We start from the raw sequence: 23,450 nt of genomic DNA, 5'->3' as shown, positions 1-23,450 counted from the left end.
CTTTCAAACTTGTTTAAATTCGAATCGGCTAAAGGAGCTCCGTGGCCGGTTCCAAAAAAAATGGGAAAAGTAAAAACTCCTATGCCAGTTGGGGGGGTGGGTTGGGTGGGGGCGATGCGGGGAAAACCAAGTCGGGGTACTGTCATCTGGAGCAGAAATGCAAATATGTGCGTTTTGATTTAGCCTAATTAAAGCGGTGTTATGTGCAAACACATTCCCTCCACACTCGGGCTTGGGTTTAATAGAGCAAATTAATTCCCCTCGCTCGAGTGTGTTTTTGCTGCCGACGCTCCCCTCCCCCGACCACCGAAAATTTCCCACGAAGCAAAACGCAGCGGCGGCCCCACATCTGCTCAAAATGGAGCCGCGGGCCCCTCGCGCGCGCGCCGGCGGGCCGGGGGCGCAGGGCCAGGGCGCGCCCTCGCTGGGGACTCAGACGCACCCTGACTTTTCATGCCGCGATAAAATCTGCGGGGCTCAAACGAGAAGGCAACCCCCCAAAGGACTTTTAGAGGGACCCCGACTCTGAGTGCGAGAAGGGAACAGGGTGAAAGCCGCGCGCCTGCTTCGGTCCACCTTGGAATCACCAAATGGCCTCGAAATGGTGAAGGCCTCTCTCGCCCCCCCAAAAGGCGCCCCCACCTCCCGGGGTTTGGGGTCGAGGGAGGCTCTTCGAGCCGGGCCCGGGTGCCCCCCACGGCTTACCCCCAACGCCTGAGGCGCTGCCTCCCCCAATGCCACCCCCCTCCAGCCCCCGACTCTGCCAGCTGCAGGCTGGAAACCCAGGACAAGTGTGACACCTACCTGCGAGCCGGGGAACGGTCCTCTCTGGGCACCCCGGGCCCCGCGGACCTGCCCGAGCCTCCCTCCCGCACGGTGGCGGATGGAACATTTACTAATTTAATCAAATCCCACGAAGAGATCAATGCCCAATTTTGAAGGGGTAGAGAAGGCAGAGCCTTGGGAGAGCCTTCTCCTTGGCATCCCCAAAGCTGCCCGCCCTGCATTAGCCCACAGCACCTTTGAAATAGTAATAAGGGCTAAATCCGGCATAAAATCGAACTCATTAGCAAAGTTCACCAGCTGATTGCTTTGCATAAAACACGACACTGATTGGAAGTAATTAGGTTAAGCGATGGCGCTAGGGTGGTTGGCGTCTGGAGCTGGCTCGGCCACCCTTCCTACCCCTGGGCACCCATTTGCACCCATTTGGGTCTCGCTCTTCTTTCCTGCAGGGTCCCATCCTGCCCAGGCAGCGGGCACTGAGGGTTCCAATCTGCATTCTGGGCACAGCCAGGTTCCCCGGGGGGCTGGCAGCCTAATTATGGTTCCCCCCTGGCACACAGAGGTTCTCAACGACCTTTCATTCCCCACTTCGGAAAGCAGTTGCAGTTTGCACCTTCTGTCTCAGGCGATGGACAGTTTATTGAGGCTGCTAAAAAAGTCATGAGTGGCTCTGATTATGTTAAAATCTCTTTTAATTAAATATTTTGCATTTTACAAAGGCGGCTGCAGTTTCGTTTATTTTTTTTTTAAATCTAAGAGTATAACCTGTTTCCTTTCTGTAATAAGACTTTAGCTCATACCCAGAAAAAAAAAAAATCAAGAGGTGTAAAAAATTAAATTAAACTTGTATTTTTAAACTATGAAACACTTTTTTTGGGGGGGTGGGGGACACAAATGTATATATTTATATTACAAAAAAGAAACATTAAATGCCTGTACAGGTGTCTTCTTTTCATAATTTACTTCAAAGATATTGAATTATCAATTTAAATACAAAAATGCTACATTAAATATACAGAATAAGATTTCATACAAATCCTTTTTTTTTTTAAATTTTTCTTTTCAGTTGGTTAAGACATGTCTGTGTCTGTGTGTGTGTGTGTGTGTGTGTGTGTGTGTGGGAGATGTTTACATTTTTATGTCATCCATCTCCACGAGCTATAAACTTTTTAATAGGAGGGGTAGTTTTTTTTTCTCTCTCTCTCTCTTTCTCGATGGAAAAATAACTGCCAAGGCCATGTGTTTAAATAAATTAGGGAGTCCAGGACCCACGCAGCCCGCGTTAAATGTCGGACATACCTTTCTTCAAGTCATAGGGTGAGTCTTTGCTCGGGTCTAGCTGGGACTGGCTCCGCAGCATTTTCGGGTCTTTAGCCAAAGGGTCCGCTCGGTTCAACACGGTCTGGTTTAATCCATTGAAATGCGAGCCCGGCCCGGCCGTGGGGCCCGGCCCGGGCGCGGGGTGGCCGTGGAGGTGTCCGAAGGAGCCATAGTTCGTGTAGCCTGGGTAGAAGGGCGCCGTGTAGTAGAGCGGCCGGGACAGCACCGTGCCGCCCGGGAAGGCGCACTGCGCCGAGGGCGAGCGGGCGGGCGCCGGGGCCGGCGAGGTGCGGCTGCCTCCCAGGGCCTGCCCGGCCACCGGGCCGGGGCAGGGCGGGCACGGCGAGCCCTCGCTCCCGCCGCCCCCGTCCTTGACCTTGTCCGAGGAGGTGGCGATCTCCGCCAGGGACCACAGTTTGGGCTTGGCGAGCGCGGCCGCCGGCGCGGGCGGCGAGTGGATGACCGAGGGCGCTCCGGGGCCGGGGGGCAGCTCCCCCGCGGCCGGGTGCGGCCCGGGGCCGGCGCGCCGACGCGTAGTGCGGGGCCGGGTCCTCCGCCAGCCGCGCGGCCGCCGGCCCGGCCGGGGAGAGCCCGGCGGCGCGCGGGGGAGCCGGCAGGGCGTCGGGGCGGCCCTCGGACGGCGGCTCCTTAAAATCCGAGTCGCTGAGGCTGCCCTCGGCCTCCTTGCCGGCGGGGGTGGGCGGCCCCTGCAGGCGCTCGCAGCCCGGGGCGGCCTTCTGCTCCGCGGCTCCTGCGGACGAAAAGCGGGCGGTCAGGGGCGCGGAGGCCGCGCGGGCCCGGCGGGGCGCAGCACCCGCCCGCGGGGCGCAGAGACCTGGCCGGCCCCCGCGCGCCAGGCCCCGCGCAGCACCCCCTCCCGCCGGGCCTCGGCCCGCGCCTGCTTCCCGCGCAACCTCCTCGGCGCGCCCACCAACCTGCTTCGGGCCCCTCGGGGTCCACCTTGTCCTCGGGCTTCTGCGCCTCGTCCTCGTCGTTTTTCTCCAGGTCAATGTTCTCCTCCTCCTCCTCGTCCTCGCTGCGGTTCCTCGGGGTCCACGTCATCTTGTTCTCCTTCTTGAGGCGCCGGCGCGCGTTGGCGAACCAGGTGGACACCTGGGTGAGGGTCATCTTGGTGATGATGGCCAGCATGATCTTCTCGCCCTTGGTGGGGTAGGGGTTCTTGCGGTGCTCGTTGAGCCAGGCCTTGAGCGTGGCCGTGGCGTCCCGCGTGGCGTTCTTGCGGTACGCGGGGTCCCCATAAGGGTAAGAGCCCAGGGGCGCCGCGTAAGGGTGGTACCCCAAGGAGCCGGCCATGCCTGGAGTATGGTCGTAGGGAGAGCCCTGCGGGGAACAGGCAGAGAGGAGGTGAGCCTGGGTTGCGGTGCGCGCTGCTACTTGGGCCACCGAACCCCACTTTGCCGGAGCCCCCCCCCACCCCCCCCCCCCCCCCCGGGGTCTGCAGGCGGCGAGGCCTGAGCTGCCCCTGCCCCTGGGGTAGCGCCGCCGCCGGCGCAGCCCCGAGGGCAGAGGCCTCAGCCCCTTCTCAGACGGCAGCAGCGGGGTCGCCCACTCCCGAGTGCGGTCCTCCGGGGCTCCCCGAAGCCTCCCCGGCCTGGGCGCCCCCCTGCAGGCCCTCGTGGGCCCGGGCACGTCCGCCCCGCGCCCGCAGCTCCGGCCCCCGCGCCTAGGCCCTGGGCAGAGGCGGCGACTCGGCGCTGGGGCGGCCGCACGTTAGATCGGGGGGGAGCTCGGGGCATTTTTCCCCCCAGAGAAACGCACACCAAAAGCCGACCCCTGCCCCAGCGCCCCCGGCCCTCCCAAGAGCCCTCTCCAAGCCCAGCCGCGGCGCGTCCCCAGAAAGCACGCCCGGCCGAGAAATCCCGGGTGCACCGCAGCTCCACCGACTTTTCGGAAATTTAATGCGGCCAGATCGGAGCGCCAAGACAGGATTTCGGGTTTGCCACATTTTGGAGGGCCAACTAGAGGCGAGGACGCACACGTCCCCTGGACTTAGCCCCCTTCCCTCGGGTTTCAGGTCCCCGTCTTGGGGGCGACTTCTCCAAACGAGCAAACCCAGCTTGAAAACAATAAAGCAGAGCGCGCGGGGCGGCCTGGCGCTCGCGCCGGGACCCAGCGCTGCGCCTCCGCGCCGGCGACCTCGCCCCCAAGCCCCTCTCGGCCGGCCGGGGCGCGGCGATCCTGGGCAGCGGGCGCGGCTCCGCTCCCCGCCACCGACACCCCCCGCCCCGGGCCGGGGCGCAGCCTGGCGCGGCGGCCGCCCGACTCCGCCGGGGCCGCGGGGCTCGGCGCGGGCGGCCAGCGGTCAGCGGCGCCGGGCCCCGCGCCCCCGCCGCCCCGGGCTCGGCTCACTCACCACGTACGAGGAGAAGGCGGCCGCCGCGGCCGCCGCGGGGTCGGCGCCGTACTGGAGGTGCGAGCTGTAGCCCGGCGAGGGCGCCGTGAAGGCGGTGGAGCCGGCGTAGGGCGAGAACGCGGAGCCCGACGACGAGCGGCCGAGCTCATCCGTGCGGGGGCCCGAGAGGACGCTGGTGCTGTACGCCGGGCACGAGTAGAGCGCCAGCGAGGCGGACGGCTGGTACAAGTAGCCCTGCGGGTAGGACATGGCCACGCACGGGCATGGGGCGCCCCGCGCCGCGGCCGCCAACGAGCCGGGCGGCGCCCCGCGCGGGCGGGCACCTGGCCTCGGGCCGCCCCGGCCGCCGCTCCTCGGGCCCCGGCTCCCGGGCTCCGGCCCGCGGCGCCTCCTCGCCGGCCGCCCGCGCGCCTCCGGCCGCCACCGCCGCGCCCGAGCCTCTGCGCGCCGCGCTCGCCCCGGCCGGTGTCCGCCCCGCCCGCGCCGCGCGCGCTTCCCCCGCGCTCCTGGCACCGGGGGGCTCCGCTTTTGGCTTCGCCAAGGTCCTGCCAAGATGCTAAGTTGGAAATTGAGGATTCTGACGCCTTGTGCGCGCCCGAAGCTCCTCCTTCGCGGGGTGTAGTCAGGGGGAGGACTGGCAGGAGCCTCTGGGCGGCCGCAGCCAACCCGGCCGCCAGGCGCGCCTCGCCCTCGCCCGCGCCCGCCCCGGCTCCCTCTCGCGCTCGCCGGCGCGCCTCGCCCCTCCCCCGCGCCCGCCCCCCGCGCCCGCCCCCCGGCCCCCCGGCCCCCCCGCGCGCCGGCCTGGCTTCCTCTCGCCCTCAGACTCGCGAGCGCCGGCCCGGGAGGGCGGCCGCGGCCCGCGCCCCCGCCTCGCCCGCTGCCCGGCCGCCGGGGCGCCGCGGGGCGCTCGCCGCACAAAGGCCGCGCGCGGCGCCCGGGGCTGGCGGGCTCCGCGCTCGCGGGAACCCGGGCTCCGAGGCGGGGGCGCCCGCTCGGCTCGGGCCTCTCCCGCCGGTCGGGGGGCTCGGGGACGAGCGGAGGACGCCGCGAGCGCAGGTCCCGGAGAGCCGACGGACGCCGCGCGCGGGGCGCCCGGAGCCGGGGGGGCTGCGCCCCGCGCCCGCGGCGGCAGCAGGTGGGCGAGAGCCGGGCCTCGGGCGTCCGCGCCCGTCGGGGCCGGCCCTGCTCCCCCAGGCCCCGCCGACGGCGAGGAGGAGACGCCGGGCCGGGCTGCTCGGGGCGCTTCTCCGCGCGGGAGGGCGCTGCCCCGGGTCGGTGTCCGGGCGCCCCTGGCCGCGCCCCACCGCGCCCCGCCGCGGGGCCTCTTGCTCGGCTCCCCCGGGCAGGTCGCCCCGCCAGGCCGGCGTGTGCGTGCGGGGGGCCCCTCCCCGCGCCCCTCTGCGCGCCCCGCGGCGCAGCGCCCGGCCCGGCCCCTGCCCAGGAGACACCCCAAGGCGCGCAGAGCCCGCGACCTCGAAGGCCACGCACTTAGGGTTCAAGACAGCCCCCCCGCCGCCCCTGCCCCCCGCGCCGCCCCAGACCCGAGGCGCACCGGCCCGGACACCCGGGGGCGCGGGGACACCGGACGGGGCGGGCGCGGGGCCGGGCACCCCGGCGGGGCGCTACGGTGGGGCCGCGCGCAGGGCGAAGGAAGACTGCGCGCAAAGTTTCTCCCCCGGCCTGGGACGCGCCAGATGCACTTTCCTCGCGAGCCCCAGCCCGGGCACCCTCACCCCCCCCACCCCCGCGCCCGCACCCCCGCACCCCCGCGCGCCCGCACCCCCGCACCCCCTGGCCGCGCGATTCGCGCACGCGCGCCGACTCCGCCCCGTCGGCGCCCCGGCCCCGCCCCCAGGCGGCCCCGCCCCGCGCCCCCTCGGCCCCGCCCAGCCGTGCCCTTCGCCGCTGATTGGACGCCGGCCGCGGCTGGCTCCGCCCACCGGCCGCGAGCGCCGGCTTCCTCCGAGTCGGCGCGCCCGGGGGCGGGGCGGGGCGGGGCGGGGCGGGGCGTCGCCGCTATTGTCATGGAGACGGGAAGCCGGCGGCCGGGGCGGCCGCAGCCGGGCCGCGGTGGCTGCGGGGCGGCGGGCACCGGGCGAGGCGGGCTGCGGGGCGGCCCCGGCGCGAGGGAGCGCGGAGCCCGCCGGGGGCGGCCTCCCGGGCGGCGGAGGGGCGGCGCCCTGGGGTGCGGCCTAGGCCCGGCCCGACGCGGGGAGCCCCGGAGCGTCCCCGCCCCGCGCCCCGCGTCCCGCCTCTCGCGGGCCCCGGGCTCCCCAGCGCCGCCCCCGGCTCCGCCCGTCGCCGCGGCCGCGGCCCTCGCGCTAACGGTCGGGAGCGGCCGCGCGCCGCCCTCCGGGCTCGCTCCGGCCACGAGGGAGCGTCCGCGGCCCGCGCGCCGGCGCCGCCTGCAGCGGGGAGGCGCCCCCGGCCCCCCCGAACCCCGCGCGCCGGACGGACGCGGCGAACCCCGGAGGACCGCGCCCGCCGGACAGGAGCGCGTGAGTGGGGGGCTCCGGCCGCGGCCCGGGTGGGCGCGCGTGGGCGTGGCCCCTCGCCCGGGACGCGCACCCCCAAAGGGGAGCCGCGGAGGACTGCGCCCCGAGAGTCTGACTGTCACACAGACGTCCCCATGCAGCACCCCGCCGCTCCGGGCCCCCCTGACGCGCGCCCCCCACCTCCCCTGCCGGCTTCTGCGGGTGTCAGGGATGGAGAGAGTTGAGAGCAGAAGCTTTTAGAATTTGGGGCGCCCTGGCCGGGCTGTCACCCCCGCTCTCCGTCCAGTTTCGGGCGCACTGCCCGAGGACGTCTCTATTTTCTGCTGTTTTCGCGCGGGGCCTCCGCTGCGGCGCGGGGTGCAGGGCGCCTCGGGAGGGGGCGCCCCCTTTTCCTGGGAGGCCTTTCGCGCTGTCGCTGGTCAACACGGGGTTTTGCACTTTTTATCCGCGAAGTGGGGGGGCCCATCGCCTCCCCGCCCCCCTGTGCACCCGCTCTCCGGCTCGGAGCCTGCTCAGTCGCGAGCGGCGCTGCCCTGGGCTCCTGTCACCGAGGCGTCTCCCTCCTGTTCCAGGTTACCAGGGGGGTCTTTTTTGGGGGGGTGCAATAGGGGGGGGCATTCTGTTGCATTTGCTATCCTGCCGAACCTTTTCAACTAACCCCAGGGATAGGCATGCCCCGATCCTTTTTAGCCAGGACCTAAAGATACTCGAATTTTTAAAACTCCCTAAGCCTCCTTGAGTGGCTGGTGGTGGCTCCAGTGATGCCCAAGTCTTCAAATTTGGAGCTTTAAAGTCCAGACCCACGGTGGTCCTGCTGGGCCGTGGCCGCCAAGCTGGCTCTTCGAGTTTGGGGTTTTTTGGGCCGCACGGTTGTCCTTGTTTAAATCGAGTGCAAAAGAGGTTATTCCTGTTGATTTAGGGTAATAACTGTTTACAGTGGAAACTTGAAAGACTCATAAAAGTGAGCTCTGCTGTGCTTTCAAGATCTCATCCTTCTTGGGGGAGAGACACAGCACCCCGACCCCAGGAAAGGCAACAGATTGCTTCTGTCATATCGCTTTGCTGTTTTGGAGTGTACTTAAAGGATTATGATTGATAAGGCTGTCTTGCCAGAGAATGTTGACACAGGTGTGCATCGTTATCTTAATTAAGATCCTGAGAAAATGTTGTCTATAAAATGGTGACATAAGATGGGCGGCCTATTTTTTTTTTTTTTTTTTTTTTTTTGGGTACAGTTTTGCTTTTGGAGAATTTAATTGCACTTGAAACCTGTCCTGGAGCTTCCAGATTTTGCGAGCGCTTTGGCAACAGAAGTTTGAGAGAGAAATGATAGTTTAATGTTAAATGTTCTGGCATGTGCTGAAACTACTTGTGGCTTTTTGGCAGAGCTTTGTGGGCTTGCTTTGTGCTTCTCTTTGTGAAGTCAGGGTTGCTAATTTAGAGAGAAAAGCATAGGTAGAGCCCTCCCTCCGTTATTATTAAGCAGAGGATTATTGGCCTTCAGAATAAACCTGGAGAGGAAGAAGGCATGTTTAAGGTGCAGAAATAAGGCATCTAACAAAGGGGTAAATAGCTGAGAAAATTTATTCCACCTCATTTTCTGGAAAAGTCTCCTGAAGGCTTTAACAGCTGAACTAACTTCTTTTCCTCATATCGCCAAGGACTGGGCTGTGTTGTTTATGGAATGGCTCGTTTTTTGTTTTTGTTTTTGTTTTTATTTCCAGAAATAGAAGAAAACCGGTTTTATTTCTTCCAAAATATTGCTCTGTGAATTTGAATCGGGGAACACGGGCTGAGAGTACATTTAGCCCCTTATTAGTTTAAGAATCTGAATCGTCACCTGGGTGGCGCTGACGAAAACAGGATTCCAGCCCTTTTATTTCAAATCTCTGGATGCAAAAACAATAGTAAGACGGATGCTGTTGATTTTATTACCCTTGGCTTACCCAGCACCTAATACCCTTTAACATAAGTATTGCATTAAGATTCACCACCCGCCCCCCCCACCCCCCTTTGTAGCTCATGATTTCCTGGAAGCTGGCTGTCCATCAGTGTGCATGTAAGATGTGTGAGTGTTTTTCTTTAATATTAAAATTCATCGTAGAGGAGGAAATGAAAGTGGAAGAGACCATAAGCATATGATCGGAGAAGCCAGGTGTAGAGCCCAGCTCACTGGTGACGCTGAGGAGGATAATTAGCCGGCTAGAATTACATGGTAAACTAAAATCAAAGAAAGACTTATTTAGATTTGTTTGCTGAAACTAAAACAAGAGCATTAATTTTGAGATAATTGCTTTACTTATCCCCCAACCCCCACCACCACCAAATTTTTTTTTTTTTCTGGCAGCTAAGATCAGCATCCCTGCACTATTATTCATGTCTTATTTTCAAATCTAATATGCAACGTTAAAAGAAATGAAATAGGAATATGAGCTTATTACTTATTCATTTTGATGAATAACAACAGATAATAATGAATATATTTTTACGTTATAGAAATCTTAGGAAGAATCTGAGCCTTCTTCCTTTGATAGCATGCGTGTAAACGAAATCACATAATCCTGAGTGAATTAAACACATTCTTTAAAACAGAGACTGCAAATACTGTCCTATCGTGAGATAATGTTTGAACTCTGGGAACAGGACAGCCCTCTTTGTAATTTCTCCCTGTCTTCGTACATTTCCCTGCAATTTCTACGTTGTGTTGGCTCCTGGATTTTTAACATCTTTTTAGTATGATGGTTGGCTGTTTTGTAGAGGCTAATTGTTCTTGGTAGAACAGCAGCGGATCGAACTTGAAGAAGATGTAAAATCTTGGCATTATTTTTTTTTCTTGTTCACTCATGACTGTGGCTTGCTTTTACAGCCCCACTCTGAAGTGTGATGCTTATGCCTTATTTCTCATAAATCTGTAGTGTTTTTATAGCGAGAGTGTATCTAAGCACCAATTTAGCTTGGCAAATTAACTTAGATGCTTCAAAATTGAAAACCAGTATATTGTAATGTAGTTAGAGTTTAAGTCTTTATTAGTAAGGATGCACGTAACATTTGTTCAGGAGAAAGGAATATAATTTTCTCTTGCAGTTGTCATTGACGTAATCCATTTTTCTAGCCTTTTCTTAGGCTAATGATATTCCACGTCTTGATACAGCCCTTATTTGTTTATTTGCCATAATGCGGAGTGATACCTTGGAGAAAATGAGATTAGATAGTCATATCTAATATCCCCAAAGTATTTAACTAGTCTTCTGTGTTTCCTTAAACAGAGTCGTTTCCATTTTCCATGCAGGTGATAAGTATGATGCTTCTTCCATAATACATTCGGATGTTTTCAGCTAAGTTCACTTCTGAAGTATGGGGTTTCTTCAAATGTTGGCTGAAATTTGTCCTTGCGCATCATCCACGCTCACCTACAAGTGAGTGTCCCCAGTGTGTGTGAGTGTGTGTGTGTGGGGGGGGGGCGTGTCTGTGTGTATTTTAAGCCCAAAATAGCATCCTCAGTGTTGATTTTGCCAGTTTATACTGGCAATAAGGGACTCAGTACAGAATGAAGAGACTGTCACTTGAGGCCTTTGATTATTAAAATTTTACCAGTAGATGAAACAAAGCTTCAGTAGACAGAAAATATTTTGATTCATCAAAATGCACTGAGTCGTGTTTTTTTAATTTTTAATGATCTCATTGGAGAGCGCAATTTAAAAATTCAGGGCTTTTCCTACAAACCAAGACTAAGGTTTTGATATTTTATAGGAACAAAATAACTATTTAGAGGAAATAATCTGTTTATACCAAATTAGATTTTTTTGATTTGTTAATTACTTCGTTCTTTGAAGAATAAATTTACTGGGAGTACCAGCTCCAGTCATGGATACCAAACTCTTGTGATGATGACAAAGGGCTGGCAAAGGTGTGTGTAAACTGCTTGCCAGCAGATGAGAAAAGCTATGGGAAAAAAAATTATTTTGCAGAATACTTGTATTGCAGAGTGGGCAGAGACAGGGATGAGATTTAGTGATGGGGAATATTTCGCTAAGTAAGAAATGGGTTGGATGACCAAAAAAATAAGCTAATTTTGTAGAAGGCCTCTTTCGTCAGTTCATCCTCCAACAATATTCTCCATGAATGCTTGCCCCAAGGCATTGAAGTGATTTTTGCTGCCATAGGAAATAATATATACTTGTTTTTAAATTATTGTGTTTCCCTGTGACTGATTGGGTCTTATGGAGATGGGATTCCATGTCTGACCAAAAGCACCGTATTGTTAGAAAATAAACAACACAGTGATAACGAAAATGTTAAGCAATTTGACTCCTCTTTGTTTGTTTTAAGCTTAGTCGTTTTTTTGTTTTTTTTTTTTAACACATGTAAAGTTGTCGAATTTAAAAGACAAGAGGATTGGTTTCGCTATTTTCTCCTAAGGAAAAATATAGGAGAAATCTAAACCTATGTGCCTGTTGGTTGAGGTTTATATTTCCTGTCAGACACGATTGATTATTAAAGTCATATTTCATGTTTGTTAGTAGAATTCTAAATAGCTGAAATAGGTGTATGTGGTGGGGTGGGTGGGGGGCAGTTCCTCAGTCTTTTGAAAATAGGAAGCAAACATGTCCTTTCAACTGTGGTGGCTGATGGCTGATGAACTGAGAAGGCTGTACTGACTGTTCTCTAGTGGAAGTAGCTAAACTGTGCTTTTGGAGGGTGGTAGCATTCAGAACTAAAAATCAATTGAATTATTGGTAATTAAATTGTAATTCCACGCAGGGCGGAAGTGGCAGGAACCGAAGCTAACTATTGCTATTTTTCTTTTTAAGAACGTGCCCTTCATAATGGAGCTACTGTACTGGCTGTTGGAAGGAGGAGATTCTGAAGAGAGAGAGGTAATATTATCTCTTTTCAAAGAATACTTTCTTCTCTCATCCCGAGGCTTTTTTACATATAACAGCTTTATCTAGTAGACAGCAATTTCTTTTAAATGGGGGTGGGGTGGGGGGGGGGTGGTATGGGAACAATCTGATTTTCCTGTGCCAAGTCTTCCAGCTCCTTCTGCTAGGACTGTGGGTTGTCTTGGGAGAGCTGAGACATCTCTTGCAGGCAGCCCCAGTGCCCTGAAAGGAAGTTCTTTCTGAGAATCGGGTCTGTGACGGTGGCCTACCCAGTTCTACTAAATGTCATGTTAGGTTGTGGCAGGTGAACGTGCGTGGGGAGTGCTGCTTCGCTGTCCTCATTTGCCTCGGGTTCTTTGTTGCCTTCTCTGGGGGAATGCTCGCCCTGCAGGGCCACTCAGTGCCAGCCTGGCCACACTCTGGGTGGGAGGCTTGGTGGTTGACAACTGCTTCCAGAGGCCTGCCGAGGCGGGAGCTGGGCCCTACCTGGGCTGCACCAGGTTGTGCAGGGGCACCAGGGGCCCGCAGGGAGGGCTTCTTTGCCTCGGTCACTGATTCTCGAGGCCCTTCCCATCCTCTGCGTCACCCAGGCTAGGGGTAATACTTTCCTCTTCCTCTCGCTAGGTTGGCTTGCTGCTCACTGTGCAGCTGTTGCAGGGGTTCCCATGAAATGGAGGCCTGTGTTTTATTTGGGATGATGTCTTTGATGATTGACCCGCGTGCGTGTGCATTTTCAATGCATTTTCAAAAACGTCATGTTGGTTATTTATGTTAAAGAATGATCCTAAGATTCTTGAAGAACAAAAATGATACTCAATTTTGGATCAGTAGGAAAAGCTTCTGTCTGTTCATATGTGTTGCCACATGGAATGCAGAGAAATAGCCCTGTAGAAAAGAATGACCATGCTTATCTGGGCTTACACTGGGCAGTGGAAGTTCTAGGTTTTTGTTTTTCTATTTGAGAAAAGTGGTATACTTTTCTTGTCAGCAAAAATGTCTCCTCCCTGACCTATACCTATGGAGGGATATTAATAGAACAATACAAGGCCTGTGATAACCTAATCGTATGAGGAAATTGGTGAGCAGTGTGGTAGCTACCATCAGTTTCTTCCCTGAAAAGAGCGAGTGTGCATTTAAAAAAAAAAAACAACAAAAAAAATCCTTCAGGAAAAAAAAGACTCTTTAATCTTGAAATCAAATGATGTTTTTGGTTAACATAACAGGCAAGGGAAATATCTCAATCTCAGATTTTTTTTTTGTATTCATGCCTAGGTAGAGGTTGTAAGCAGTTGAGGAAGTCATTAACATGTAGCTTGGAGAGAAGGGTTGATATCAAAGTGATTACTTGGCAGGCAGTTTACATTTGCAAAGCAATTCAGTATCCTGTCCTTGACCAGCTTTTACACTTCATATATTTAGGTCATTACTCCTACTTTTAAGATATCAGTCGATGGTGTAACTTGTAGGGGGAACGCATGGGTGTTTCGAATTGACTGGGTCTTGGTGGTCATCTTAAAATAGGCTACAGTATTACAAAGTTGAAATGTAATATTTATTAATAGAAGGGAAATATAAAATTTAATATCTGGGCAACCGTGACCTTTAAATCTACTGTAAGTGTATGCTCTTGACATCAGGGACTGCATTTTGTCTTTGTTATAAAGGTAGAGTTATGGATATTCTCTAATCCAAACGTCTTATTTGTTAGTTCCAAATTTCATTACACTCTGCGAGTGTAAAACTAAATTTAAAAATATAAAATAAAAGATGCATGCTTTCCTTCGAGGGTAAAATTTTGAATCCCGGCCTAATTTATTAAGTGCTGGTGCATAGGAACGCCGTCTTGATTAATTCAGGACCGTGAAAGGGGGCAGGTAAAACTGTTTTCAGCTGGAATTTACTAATGTAGCAACCATTTAAATTAAATGTTTGTTAACATAATAGTGATGGCATTTTCTCCTCCTCCTCCTTGTGGTTTTGTCCAACTGGATGTTACCGTGGCAGTTGCACTGACTGTTAAGTGTTTAAATGATGACACCATTATGTGAAGTGATTTTGAAATGAGAGATTCCAGCCAAGAATTACATCTGCTCCCATCTCCTTCAAATCATACTCTCTGGCAGTACAGATTATGATTGATTTGTTTGTGACAGATTGCAGGAAACAGTCATTGATTTTTCAATATTTTACCTTAAAATTATTTACAGTTGTAACCATGGGGAGGTATTTCCATGGCTGTCAGCCCTGAAAGACTAGGATAATATTCCCTGCTCTCTGACAAGACAAATTACCTGTAATGAGTGCAGTAGCTGAAGGGTATACTTTTATTTTAAAATATGTCAATAACCCCAGTGACTAAACGAATATTGATTTAGCATAATGAAGCCTGAGTAATGTGAAAATGAGCTTTTCCAAGGCGCATGGTAAAGACTTGCTTTTTCACTGGTTGCAAGGAGCTTTGCATTCTTTTCAACTTGCTGGTAGAGATAAGGAGTTTTATATGCAAACCATCAAGAATGATAGTGCTTTTTTGTGATAACGAGGGTCCAAATATTTCGCCCTGGCTTTTATCGATTCTTTCTCAAATCTCATTTTGAGTCTTACTTTTAGGGTGGAATAATTCACTGAATTGCTACTGATGTGCTTCGTGTTATCTTCACCCAAATAATATTTTTGCCATTTCAACCTAGTTTGCATTAGAACCTCTGATAACGAATATTAGAATATTATCAGATGTACAATCATTTGTAGATGACATCATAATTATCTTAAGACATTTCAAATGGGTCATCGTAGCATTTAATGCGCCGTATTTTATGGTAGAATAATTCCCGGTCCCTGGACATCACGTTGCTTTCAGTGGGAATGAAGATTAATTCACTTAAGTCGGGATATTTTAGGCATCAGTGCGTGTTTTCATTTTTGTCAGATTTTCCTCAGTTTTTAAATACAATTCTCAACCGTTTATGGATTCAGATCCTAATGTGTTAGGTCCTTTGACGAGAACGGTAGTGGAGAAGTATGTGGCTCTATTTTATAGTCTATGAAAGAGCCTGAAGATTTTATGCCCGACCAAGTGTCTCCGTATCTAACTTGACAAGGAGGAAACTGGGTAAACAAAGCCAGCGTCATAAAGCAGAAGAATCAAAGTATTTGATCAAGACGTCAAACTGATATTTCTTGGGAGCCTGGCCTATTTTCTGATAACTAATAGTAATAAAATCTTATTAAAAGCACCACATAAAATCCCTTTGGGAATTAAAAATCAGTTGTGATTAAAGGAAATTCAGGTGTGAGCGCTCATTCTCTTGCGTAGCATCGGAAATGTTGCAGGAGAATGAAAAAATATCAACCTATCTTTTCATGGCAAAAAGGATAGGCCGCAGAACAAAAATTATCTCACAGCAATTTGCCTAAGGGCGTGACGGATGGCCTCTGTCACTCGTCTTAGTTGTGTCCTGCGGTAAGCCCAATGCTTGATAGGAACCTGGCCCCCGTGGTTCATATCTCCATCACCCCACCCCTTAATTCCTGTCCTTTTTCTAGAAAAGGATCTTTGAAGTAAATAGGAGGAATCCTATGAAATTGGTGATCTGAATTCTTCAACACTGATTTGGTTTTTTTCATGACTGTGATATCCATAGAACTGGTTATGCCTTCCAGGAAAAAAAAAAAAATTGGATATAGATATTTTCCTCCCCAGTGTTTTTTTAAATAAAACGTTTTTTTCTTCAGACAACTGGGTGCTAAGAAAAACATCAACATTGTTATTTAGTTTATTTTGGAGGAAAACAATAGCTGATTGAGAGTCAGCCCCTCTTGACCTGGTTTAGCTTGCAGGCCTGGTGTGCTCACTGTGCAGCCACGTGTAGAGCATTTGTGTGAATTAAATTTAATAAATATGCAGATGTCGAACTTTTTTCCTGGGGAAGTTATTCTCTTTTGGATACTATTCCCTATTGAAAAAAATTCCCCTTGGAAAAAAATAGTCCGCGCTTGTTCTTCTGTAGGAATAAATTAAGCAGACATTGGCTAAAATATTTGTTTTGTGAAAAGGAGAAAACGCACCCGTTTTAAACATCTTTTCTGTATTTTTATCTATCAAGATAAACAGTTGCCTCTGACGTGGCACATTACCAATCTACTTAAGTTTTTTTTTTTTTTTTCCTTAGGATTCATTTCACTGTGCTTGGTCTGACCTCGTATGATAACTTAATATGGGAACAAATTAGCATATAATTCTATTTTCCACGTGACCCTCAACCAAGTACAGAATTGTGCCACCACTTTGGGGGGCAATTTGATAGCTGATTGGCATTAAGTGTTTGCAGGGCCCAGTGCATCCAGGCTAATATGTTATCGACGATGTTTGAAAGTGAGCAGAGGAACCCTCAGCCCTGTCACTAAGTTATTAAAATGCCTCCTAAAGGTAGCGTTTTTAATTAGTGTACATAATTGATTAGTGGTGTGTCTTCTTCCGAGCACAGCAAAGTTAAGTGCAGTCAGGGAAGTGTAAACATTAGGGATCGAGAGCCACGCTGGTCATCACAACTAAATGGATTTTTTTTTTTTCTCCTAGATTCAGCCATCGGTCTGAAATTTCCTGTGGTCTGTTTCAATGTAGATGCAAAGGACATGGAAAAAAACCAACTGCTCAAGTGGTTTAAATATGTTTTGGATGTACCTATTTATAGCTTGCAGCATTTTTTCCCATTAAAATTCTCAGTTGTCACGAAGAAGGGTATGCTTTTCTTGACCACCCATTTTATTGAAAGTCTTAGTGTTGAAGCGTAGCACCATTTTCTGTTTTAATCAAAGTTTGGAAAAATAAAATGATCTTTATACGTTGACTTTTTTTCCTCCTAAAATGTTTTCACTGGGTTGAATTTTCACACCTGAAAGAGAGCGTTAAAACAAAAAAAACCGCCTTTCTCCCTCCTGGCAATCTGATGTCATTCGAGTAGATTTAAAATCACTTTCTAATGCGACTCTATTATAGTTATGGGAGGGAAAAAAAGGCTTGGAAGGTAGGCTTGTACGTATATTTTAATTCTTTTTATTAGTCCCTCTGGAATAGAACATTTTCTCCTCAAATGAATCTGTTAGCTCAGCTGGGATGAGAAGGAGTCACCTGAGCTGTCAGAGGGTGTGTTTGGGGTTGGAGCGCTTGCTCTCTGCGGAGACGCGTGGTGCCCACCTCTCAGGAGCCCCTGGGGGTGGGTAGACTGAGGAAAGGCCTGCCTCGGCCCCGGGGAATTCCTTGCTGTGGCCGACATGGCGGGCAGGCCCAGAACACCCTGGGAGGGGCAGGTCCGACCCAGCGAGCCCTCGGGAGGGACCTGGGGACACCCAGGTGGCAGTGACACTTGTAGGACCCTGCGGGGACTCGCTCTTCTGTGAGCAACCCAGTTCAGACTTCACCCCCTCACATGGTTTTCACCGGGAATCAAAGTGCTGGGCTGGATCCTTCCACTCAGCTCTCTGGGTGGCTGAGTGAATTTATCAGGCGAGAGGAGAGTATTTCTTTTTTTTTTTCTTTCTATTAAACTTTCTATTTTGAGATAATTATCGATATACAAGCATTGGGCTGAATAATGGAGGCTGCCCCACACCCCCAGCACCCTTTACCCAGTGTCCCCCCAACAGCAGCCTCTTGCCTGTGGTCCCGCGTGGCCGCCGGGACCTTCGCAGGGATTCTGTCAAGACACACAGCCTGTCCCCCCACCCTCGCCCGCCCCTCCTTCACTCCAGCGGCCTCCCGTTCTCCGATTCTCTATTTTGTCTCTTTAAGGGTGTGATATAAATGGGATCTTATAGTGTGTAAGCTCTGGGACTGGCTTTTCTCACTCAGCAGAGTTTTCTGGAGCATCCACTTTGACGTATCAACAGTTTGTTCATTTTTGTTCCCGGGTGGTGTTCCAGCACCGGGCGCGCTCCAGGTATGTCTGTCTGTCTTGCAGCCGTTGAACGCTCACCAGTCGGGACGCCAGAGTTATTTCTGCAACAAATAAAACTGCTATAAACATTCATGTCTAGGTTTTGTGTGAACATAAGTTTTCATTTTCATAGACCAAATCCCAGGAGTACAGTTGTGGATCATATGATAATTATAGCGAGTCTTTCTTTTTAAGATAAGGATTGATTTTGTATGGGTAGGACAGGAGATAAGAGGGACATCTACATTTTTATAGTGTTTTTGCTTTAACTGGATTTGTTTATCACTTTGAAATACACAGACTATCTTAAATGGTGTCCGGCCGCATAGCAAAAGACATTTTTCTCCCGCAACTTGGATTTTGTTCTTAATTTTAGAAAAATGCTTTTGAAAATAATTGCTTCTTTGGGCAGGGGGGTGTGTGTGTGGAGAAGCAAACAATTCCTATGAAAGATGTTGCAAAGCTGAAAGTAAGTTGTCGCCATTGGGGCGGGGGGTTCCATGTTAGTAGAGACTTGGCATCCGGTGATGTATTGGGGTGGTGTCTGAATGGGTCGACTCTATTACCTTTTGTCTGTCATCTTGACTGCAGTTTGTATTTGCAGAATTAATTCATCTTTGCAATTTGCGTTCAATGATGCAGTTAATGCTCATTTAATTCAACCATATGCACTTAGGGAAAAGAAGGAAATACAAAACATCAGGGATCTTTCCTAAAATGACTCCTAAATGCTCAGTGGAAGAAACGGATCTGTTCCACCCCCTGGGGGGAATGACACTGTTGTACTTAACTGAGACATAGTGACGTGTGTGTGTGTGTGTGTGTGTGTGTGTGCGCGTGTGTGTGTGAGTGGGTACACGCAAAGCCAGGTGTGCTCGGCGTGGGGGGAGAGCCACCGAAAAGATTTTCCGGGATTATTTTGACTGTGCCTTTCTACTGTGTATATAGACTTGAGAACACTGATCCAAGCTGTAGCTCCTTTTTGGGGAATGTTCGAGTCTGTTAACTACTGACAATTCTTCTAACAAGAGCAAAAGTCAGTGTTACAAATATTTTAGCTTCTTTCCTTTGAGTGAGGCCCTACGCTCACAAAACCCCACCCTGTCAGAGCTTCTAAATACCACCCCTAATGGTCATGGCCACAGTGATATCAGTGAGCTCTTGCTCTTAAACATGACCCGGATGAAAGACACAGTATGTGCACATGGAATCTTTAAATGTCATTAGTCTTTCTTTATCCAGCACCCGAATTCTAGCATCCTGGGGAACTAGCAATACATCCTCGGCCTCTTAGTGTGGTGTTTTGGTTGTTAGGTTCGAGGGTAGAGGCACAGGGAAGAGGAAGATGAAAGACCACCTTGGTTATGCGGTACTGGAAATCCAGAACCTTCAGAATGCGGGAGTGAGACAGGAGAGCTGAAGCTTCCCGGCCGGTCTCACAGCAAATGGCAAGTCTGACTTTTGAGGAAAGAGGTATGTGATGTGGGAAGGACATCAGATAGGAAGAGGGAAATGAGTGGAGCCGGTTTGTTGGAAGTGGGGTGGAATCTGGTCGGACTAGAATTTCCTGGAGCTTCAAAGAGGTATGTGACAGCCTAAAAGTACATTCAACAGCTTCCTATGTTTTTTGGAGACTCATCAGAAATGAGGCAAGCTTGTTAAAGAGTCATATTTGAATTTAGATATGTGGGCTTGAGAAAAAACAGCAGATACTCTTCCTGCTAAAACGAAAGACATTTGAACGTGTCTTTCACATTCGAATCCATGTATTTGTGTGTGTAAAAAATAGTATTTTCCTCCTTTGATGTTTGATTAGGAATAAGATGTTTTATGCTCAAATGCTTTAGGCTTAAATAAGACTGTAATACTTGCAAAGTTTTAATATACTTTGGCATAAAATAAAATAAAAAAAAAAAGAATGTGAAGTTCTTGGAAGGGCTCCAAAATTAAAACTGTGTGATCACATATTTTTAAAAAAGTTATCTTTGTAAGAGTGTAATAGACAAGTGATAGCTTTACTACGAAACTGTTTGGATAGCAACCTAAGAAAAGGTTTTCTTTTCTGACCTGTACCTAATCCAGGTATTTCTGTGCATTATTATTTTTTCAAGGTAGCAAGAGAGCTCAGACTATTTTCTAAATATGCATCCCAGTTTAGAAGCCGAAATAGGAAAGTTCTAACATGATGGAGGCCCATTTAGTTGAAAACTTGGAAAACGGAGGAAATGAGAGGATTTATTAGAGTTTCTTTAAATTTATGTAAATCATATATCTGATCAAAGTCATTGTAAAAGACATTAAAAATAAGATACTCAGAATTTTGCATGTAATAACACAGATTCCGTGATTCCCAACTATATGGCATTGCCAATGAGGAGGCCAAAATTAATCATGTTTTCTGAAAGGGCCATTTTAGATTGGTGACTTAAAAATTCTGAGTGTATATAATGACCAAGAATTGTGGCATCATAGTACTGTTTATGGAACAGTTAAAAAAAATAAAAGAAAAAGAAAACGGTACAATTTTAGACAGTTAAAAAATTTTCTTTTCACCAATACTGCAAATCATAGGTTGGTTACCACTAGACTTCCTGACTCTGCAGTGATTGCTATATTCTCAGTATATTCTTTTAAAATACCAGGCACTTTATAATTTCGCCTATAATTGTTTATATAGATTTTTCCCACAAAATGTTTATAGAAGGACTTATTGCTAAGTGACCTCAACCCACTCGCCCTGTCTCAGCGTTCTGTGTGATGTGCTACGGTGTCCGTGGCCAGACACATTATTAAACTGTTTTATCTGCCCAAGAGCCACCTTAAACCAAATACCTTTCCAGTGCAGTTCCTAAAAATAGCAGGCCATTTGCAGGCTTTTGAAGCTAGAGAAGACTTCTTTTCTCAAATGAGGAAACTGAGGCCTAGGAAGATGGAATGACCTGTTAGTAAATGCTAATTGAGGCTCTTTTGACCTTGAGACAAACGTGGCCAACCTGACGAAGTTTGTCCTCAATCCCGGAAATTCACTTTACAGGTGCTGGCAACACCACCCTATTCTTAGCAATCCTCTTTCCTATACACTTCAGAAATAAATACCACTTGTCATGTGTTATCCAAATATTTTGGCACCATTTGTGGGTACAAGTAACAAGTTGAACTCACATCTCAGAGCTGGATTTCAACCAGTTCCATTTATTCGTTACTATTTATGCATCTCTACTGCGATTTAATGTGAGAAATCCAAGGGAATTAAATATGACTACATTGTATTCCTTGAATTCAGCAAAGTGAGTGCTGGACTCTGTCCTGGGGATAAAATGGTGAGCAGCACACAGTGTTTCTCCTCGAGGAGCTTGGAGCTTAGCTTCTCCTGTGAAGCTGGAGGTGCAAATAGAGAATTCCAACATAGTAGGGTCAAGGGGTACGCCCAGGTGCTGTGGGGGTACAGGTGCACAACCCTAGCCAAGTTTTCTGCCTGGGTGAGGTCAAGGAAGGCTTCCTGGAAGAAAGGGCCATGGGGGTGAGCCCAGAAGGAAGAGAGCTCCAGGAAGTAGGAGCAAAGACAAGGGAGGGCCTCTGGGCGCCTCGAGTGGTTGGAGAGGAGCAGAAGGGGGTGTGTTGAGACGGGAAAAGGAGATGAGGGTCAGCAGGGGCCAGGCTGCGGAGAGCTTCATTCCTACCTCACAAGGGAGCTTGGGTCTCCCTCTTGCATCTGCTCCAACAGGTGTCTGTTTTACAGAGACCACTTCTGGTGCTAGAATGGGGAGTCCTGCAAGCTCAGCAAGACTGAGAAGGAGACATTAGGTGATGTTTGCAAGTAACTGTCCAGGTGAGAGAAACAGTAGCCTGAGCTACAAGGTGGCCAGTGGGAGAGGCCCATTGATTGACCGGCTAGACAGAGGTGCTGGGAATCAAAGGATACGGCAACTAGCTACAGAGGAGGGTAAAGAGCATGTCAAGGCCGTGGTGGTGTTTGCGACAAGGAAGCCAGGAGCAGCAGGTCTGGGGGTGGGGGGTGGGGAGAGACATGGTCAGTGTGGATCCTTGAGTTTGGGGTGCCAGGAGACTCAGAGGGTTTGGAGTCTCCCATCTAGAAGCAGGTAAGGAATCTAATCTCTCCTACGGTGCAGTGATTTTTCTCCTAAAGGGAAAATTTCTCACAAAATGAGTTTTTTCATGATTAAATATTTTTATCGTAAACACAGCTGTGATCATGGGAAAAAGCAAATCTGAGATCAGCGGTTCGATATCATTGGGCATTGTTTGGGAAAAGATGTAGTTCAGATGTAAAGAAGGGCTTGTTCCCAGCTTAGTTGTCCCCTAAGCATCTCAGCGAAGCCAGTACACTCATTTCAAGGGACTTGAAGATGGAGAGAAGCCAAACATTTCCAAGAAAAAAGCACCTAAGAATAGTTTCATTTTTAGAAACTTGAGTTTGGATTGCTACGTATGCTACGACTAGTAATACAGTGTTATCTGGAGCTTGCCACTGCAAATACTCACTGCATCATACTCAGTCCTACTGGGTACTGGTCCTGGGTTCTGGGCAGCGTTGGCCAGAAAGTGGAGGCCACAGTGGACAGGCCCTCCGCCCCCAGTTCCTGGTCTAGTTGGTGAACTGTAAATCGATCCTGAAGCTAGTGTTGTGTGATACTCCTGTCTGCCTGTTTAATATCACTGACATGCGTCTTGAGGCCCATGTGTGACACTAAAATCCTGGAATAATGAACATTATCCTCCGCCAGGAGCTGCCGTGCTCACGGGAGGAAAAAGAAGAAAGTGTTCAGAGCTACTTTGACTTTCAGCCGGATGAGATGGGCCGGAGGAATCAGTCCTCAAAGCGGGGTCTGCAACAGATCTGTGCAGTAGCTCCTGGCTGTTCCGAGTGGCTAAGAAATAAAGAGTGATGACTTGTTTGCTCAAAAGAGTGAGGACCAAAAAAAAAACCTGAGCTTGCATGCAGAGGTTTTGGAGCCAAGTGAAAGTTGGAACCTGGTCCTTTGAGATTTTTGACTTTGAAAACCTTGACATTCACTGAGAAACCGAATTAATAGACTCTTGATTGTGAAACCAGATGTGGCCACTTGGTTCTGTGTGTCAGTCTTACCACCGCCCTCATTTCTCAAGGCAGTGGGTCTCCTGCTCCGGGAAGGTGGGGTTCCTGGTTTATTTCCATTGTGGTTTGCAAATGATGACTCGGCGTGGAAACTGTCATCCTTGTTCTCGCCCAGAAGGTGTCCTGCCTGGCCAGGAAGAAGGTAGAACTACCCGGATGTACAGGGAAGGAAAATGAGTTATTTTCCATGAATGGGGGGGGGCTACAGTAGCATATGGGAGAGCACCCCACCCCCTCCCACCTTGTCCCTGCTGCCTGAGTGATCTTCCTGCAGAGGAGATCTGGTCGTGTCACATCGTTGCTTAGATCCTCCTACCTAACACCCTTCAGGTTCTCAGGGCCGTGGCCAAGGCGGCCACGTGACCCACGGACGCCTCGGCGATGCCCGCTGTGTGGGGCTGGTGGCGTGGGAGGGGTCCACAGCAGGCACGGCCACCTCCATCCTTGCCTCCGCCAGCTCTTCTGCTTGGAAGTCCCTCGCCCCTCTGGCTCTTTTCCGGCCACGTCCCACCATCCTTTGGGATTTCCCACACTTGGTGC

At 51.0% G+C, this 23,450-nt stretch overlaps 1 protein-coding gene and 1 long non-coding RNA gene across 13 annotated transcripts in view; one reads left to right on the top strand and one right to left on the bottom strand.

Moving 5' to 3' along the window:
• Positions 1 to 968: 968 nt before the first annotated feature.
• Positions 969 to 4,741, bottom strand: IRX5 (iroquois homeobox 5). Its single transcript, XM_054696877.1, is given in 4 exon segments — positions 969 to 2,630; positions 2,632 to 2,854; positions 3,042 to 3,447; positions 4,481 to 4,741. Coding segments are annotated over 4 exon segments (1,440 nt in total). The 5' UTR covers positions 4,730 to 4,741; the 3' UTR covers positions 969 to 2,068.
• A 2,168-nt stretch (positions 4,742 to 6,909) lies between these two features.
• LOC119248903 (uncharacterized) overlaps positions 6,910 to 23,450 on the top strand; it is a 99,327-nt gene continuing 82,786 nt past the window's right edge. For 9 of the 12 annotated variants that reach the window (XR_008552385.1, XR_008552379.1, XR_008552383.1 and 6 more), the window contains exons 1-3: positions 6,910 to 6,978; positions 10,265 to 10,391; positions 11,787 to 11,852. This is a non-coding gene — a long non-coding RNA (uncharacterized LOC119248903). Of the gene's footprint in view, positions 6,979 to 8,701; positions 8,883 to 9,079; positions 9,191 to 10,264; positions 10,392 to 11,786; positions 11,853 to 16,437; positions 16,732 to 23,450 lie in introns of those variants that run through there. The other 3 variants (XR_005126007.2, XR_008552386.1, XR_008552387.1) reach the window with 3 other exon arrangements.

Source organism: Talpa occidentalis, unplaced genomic scaffold (assembly GCF_014898055.3).
Source record: "Talpa occidentalis isolate TD23 unplaced genomic scaffold, MPIMG_talOcc4v2.1 talOcc4.17, whole genome shotgun sequence".
Lineage (NCBI taxonomy): Eukaryota > Metazoa > Chordata > Mammalia > Eulipotyphla > Talpidae > Talpa > Talpa occidentalis.
This window is presented reverse-complemented; position numbering and strand designations above follow the sequence as displayed.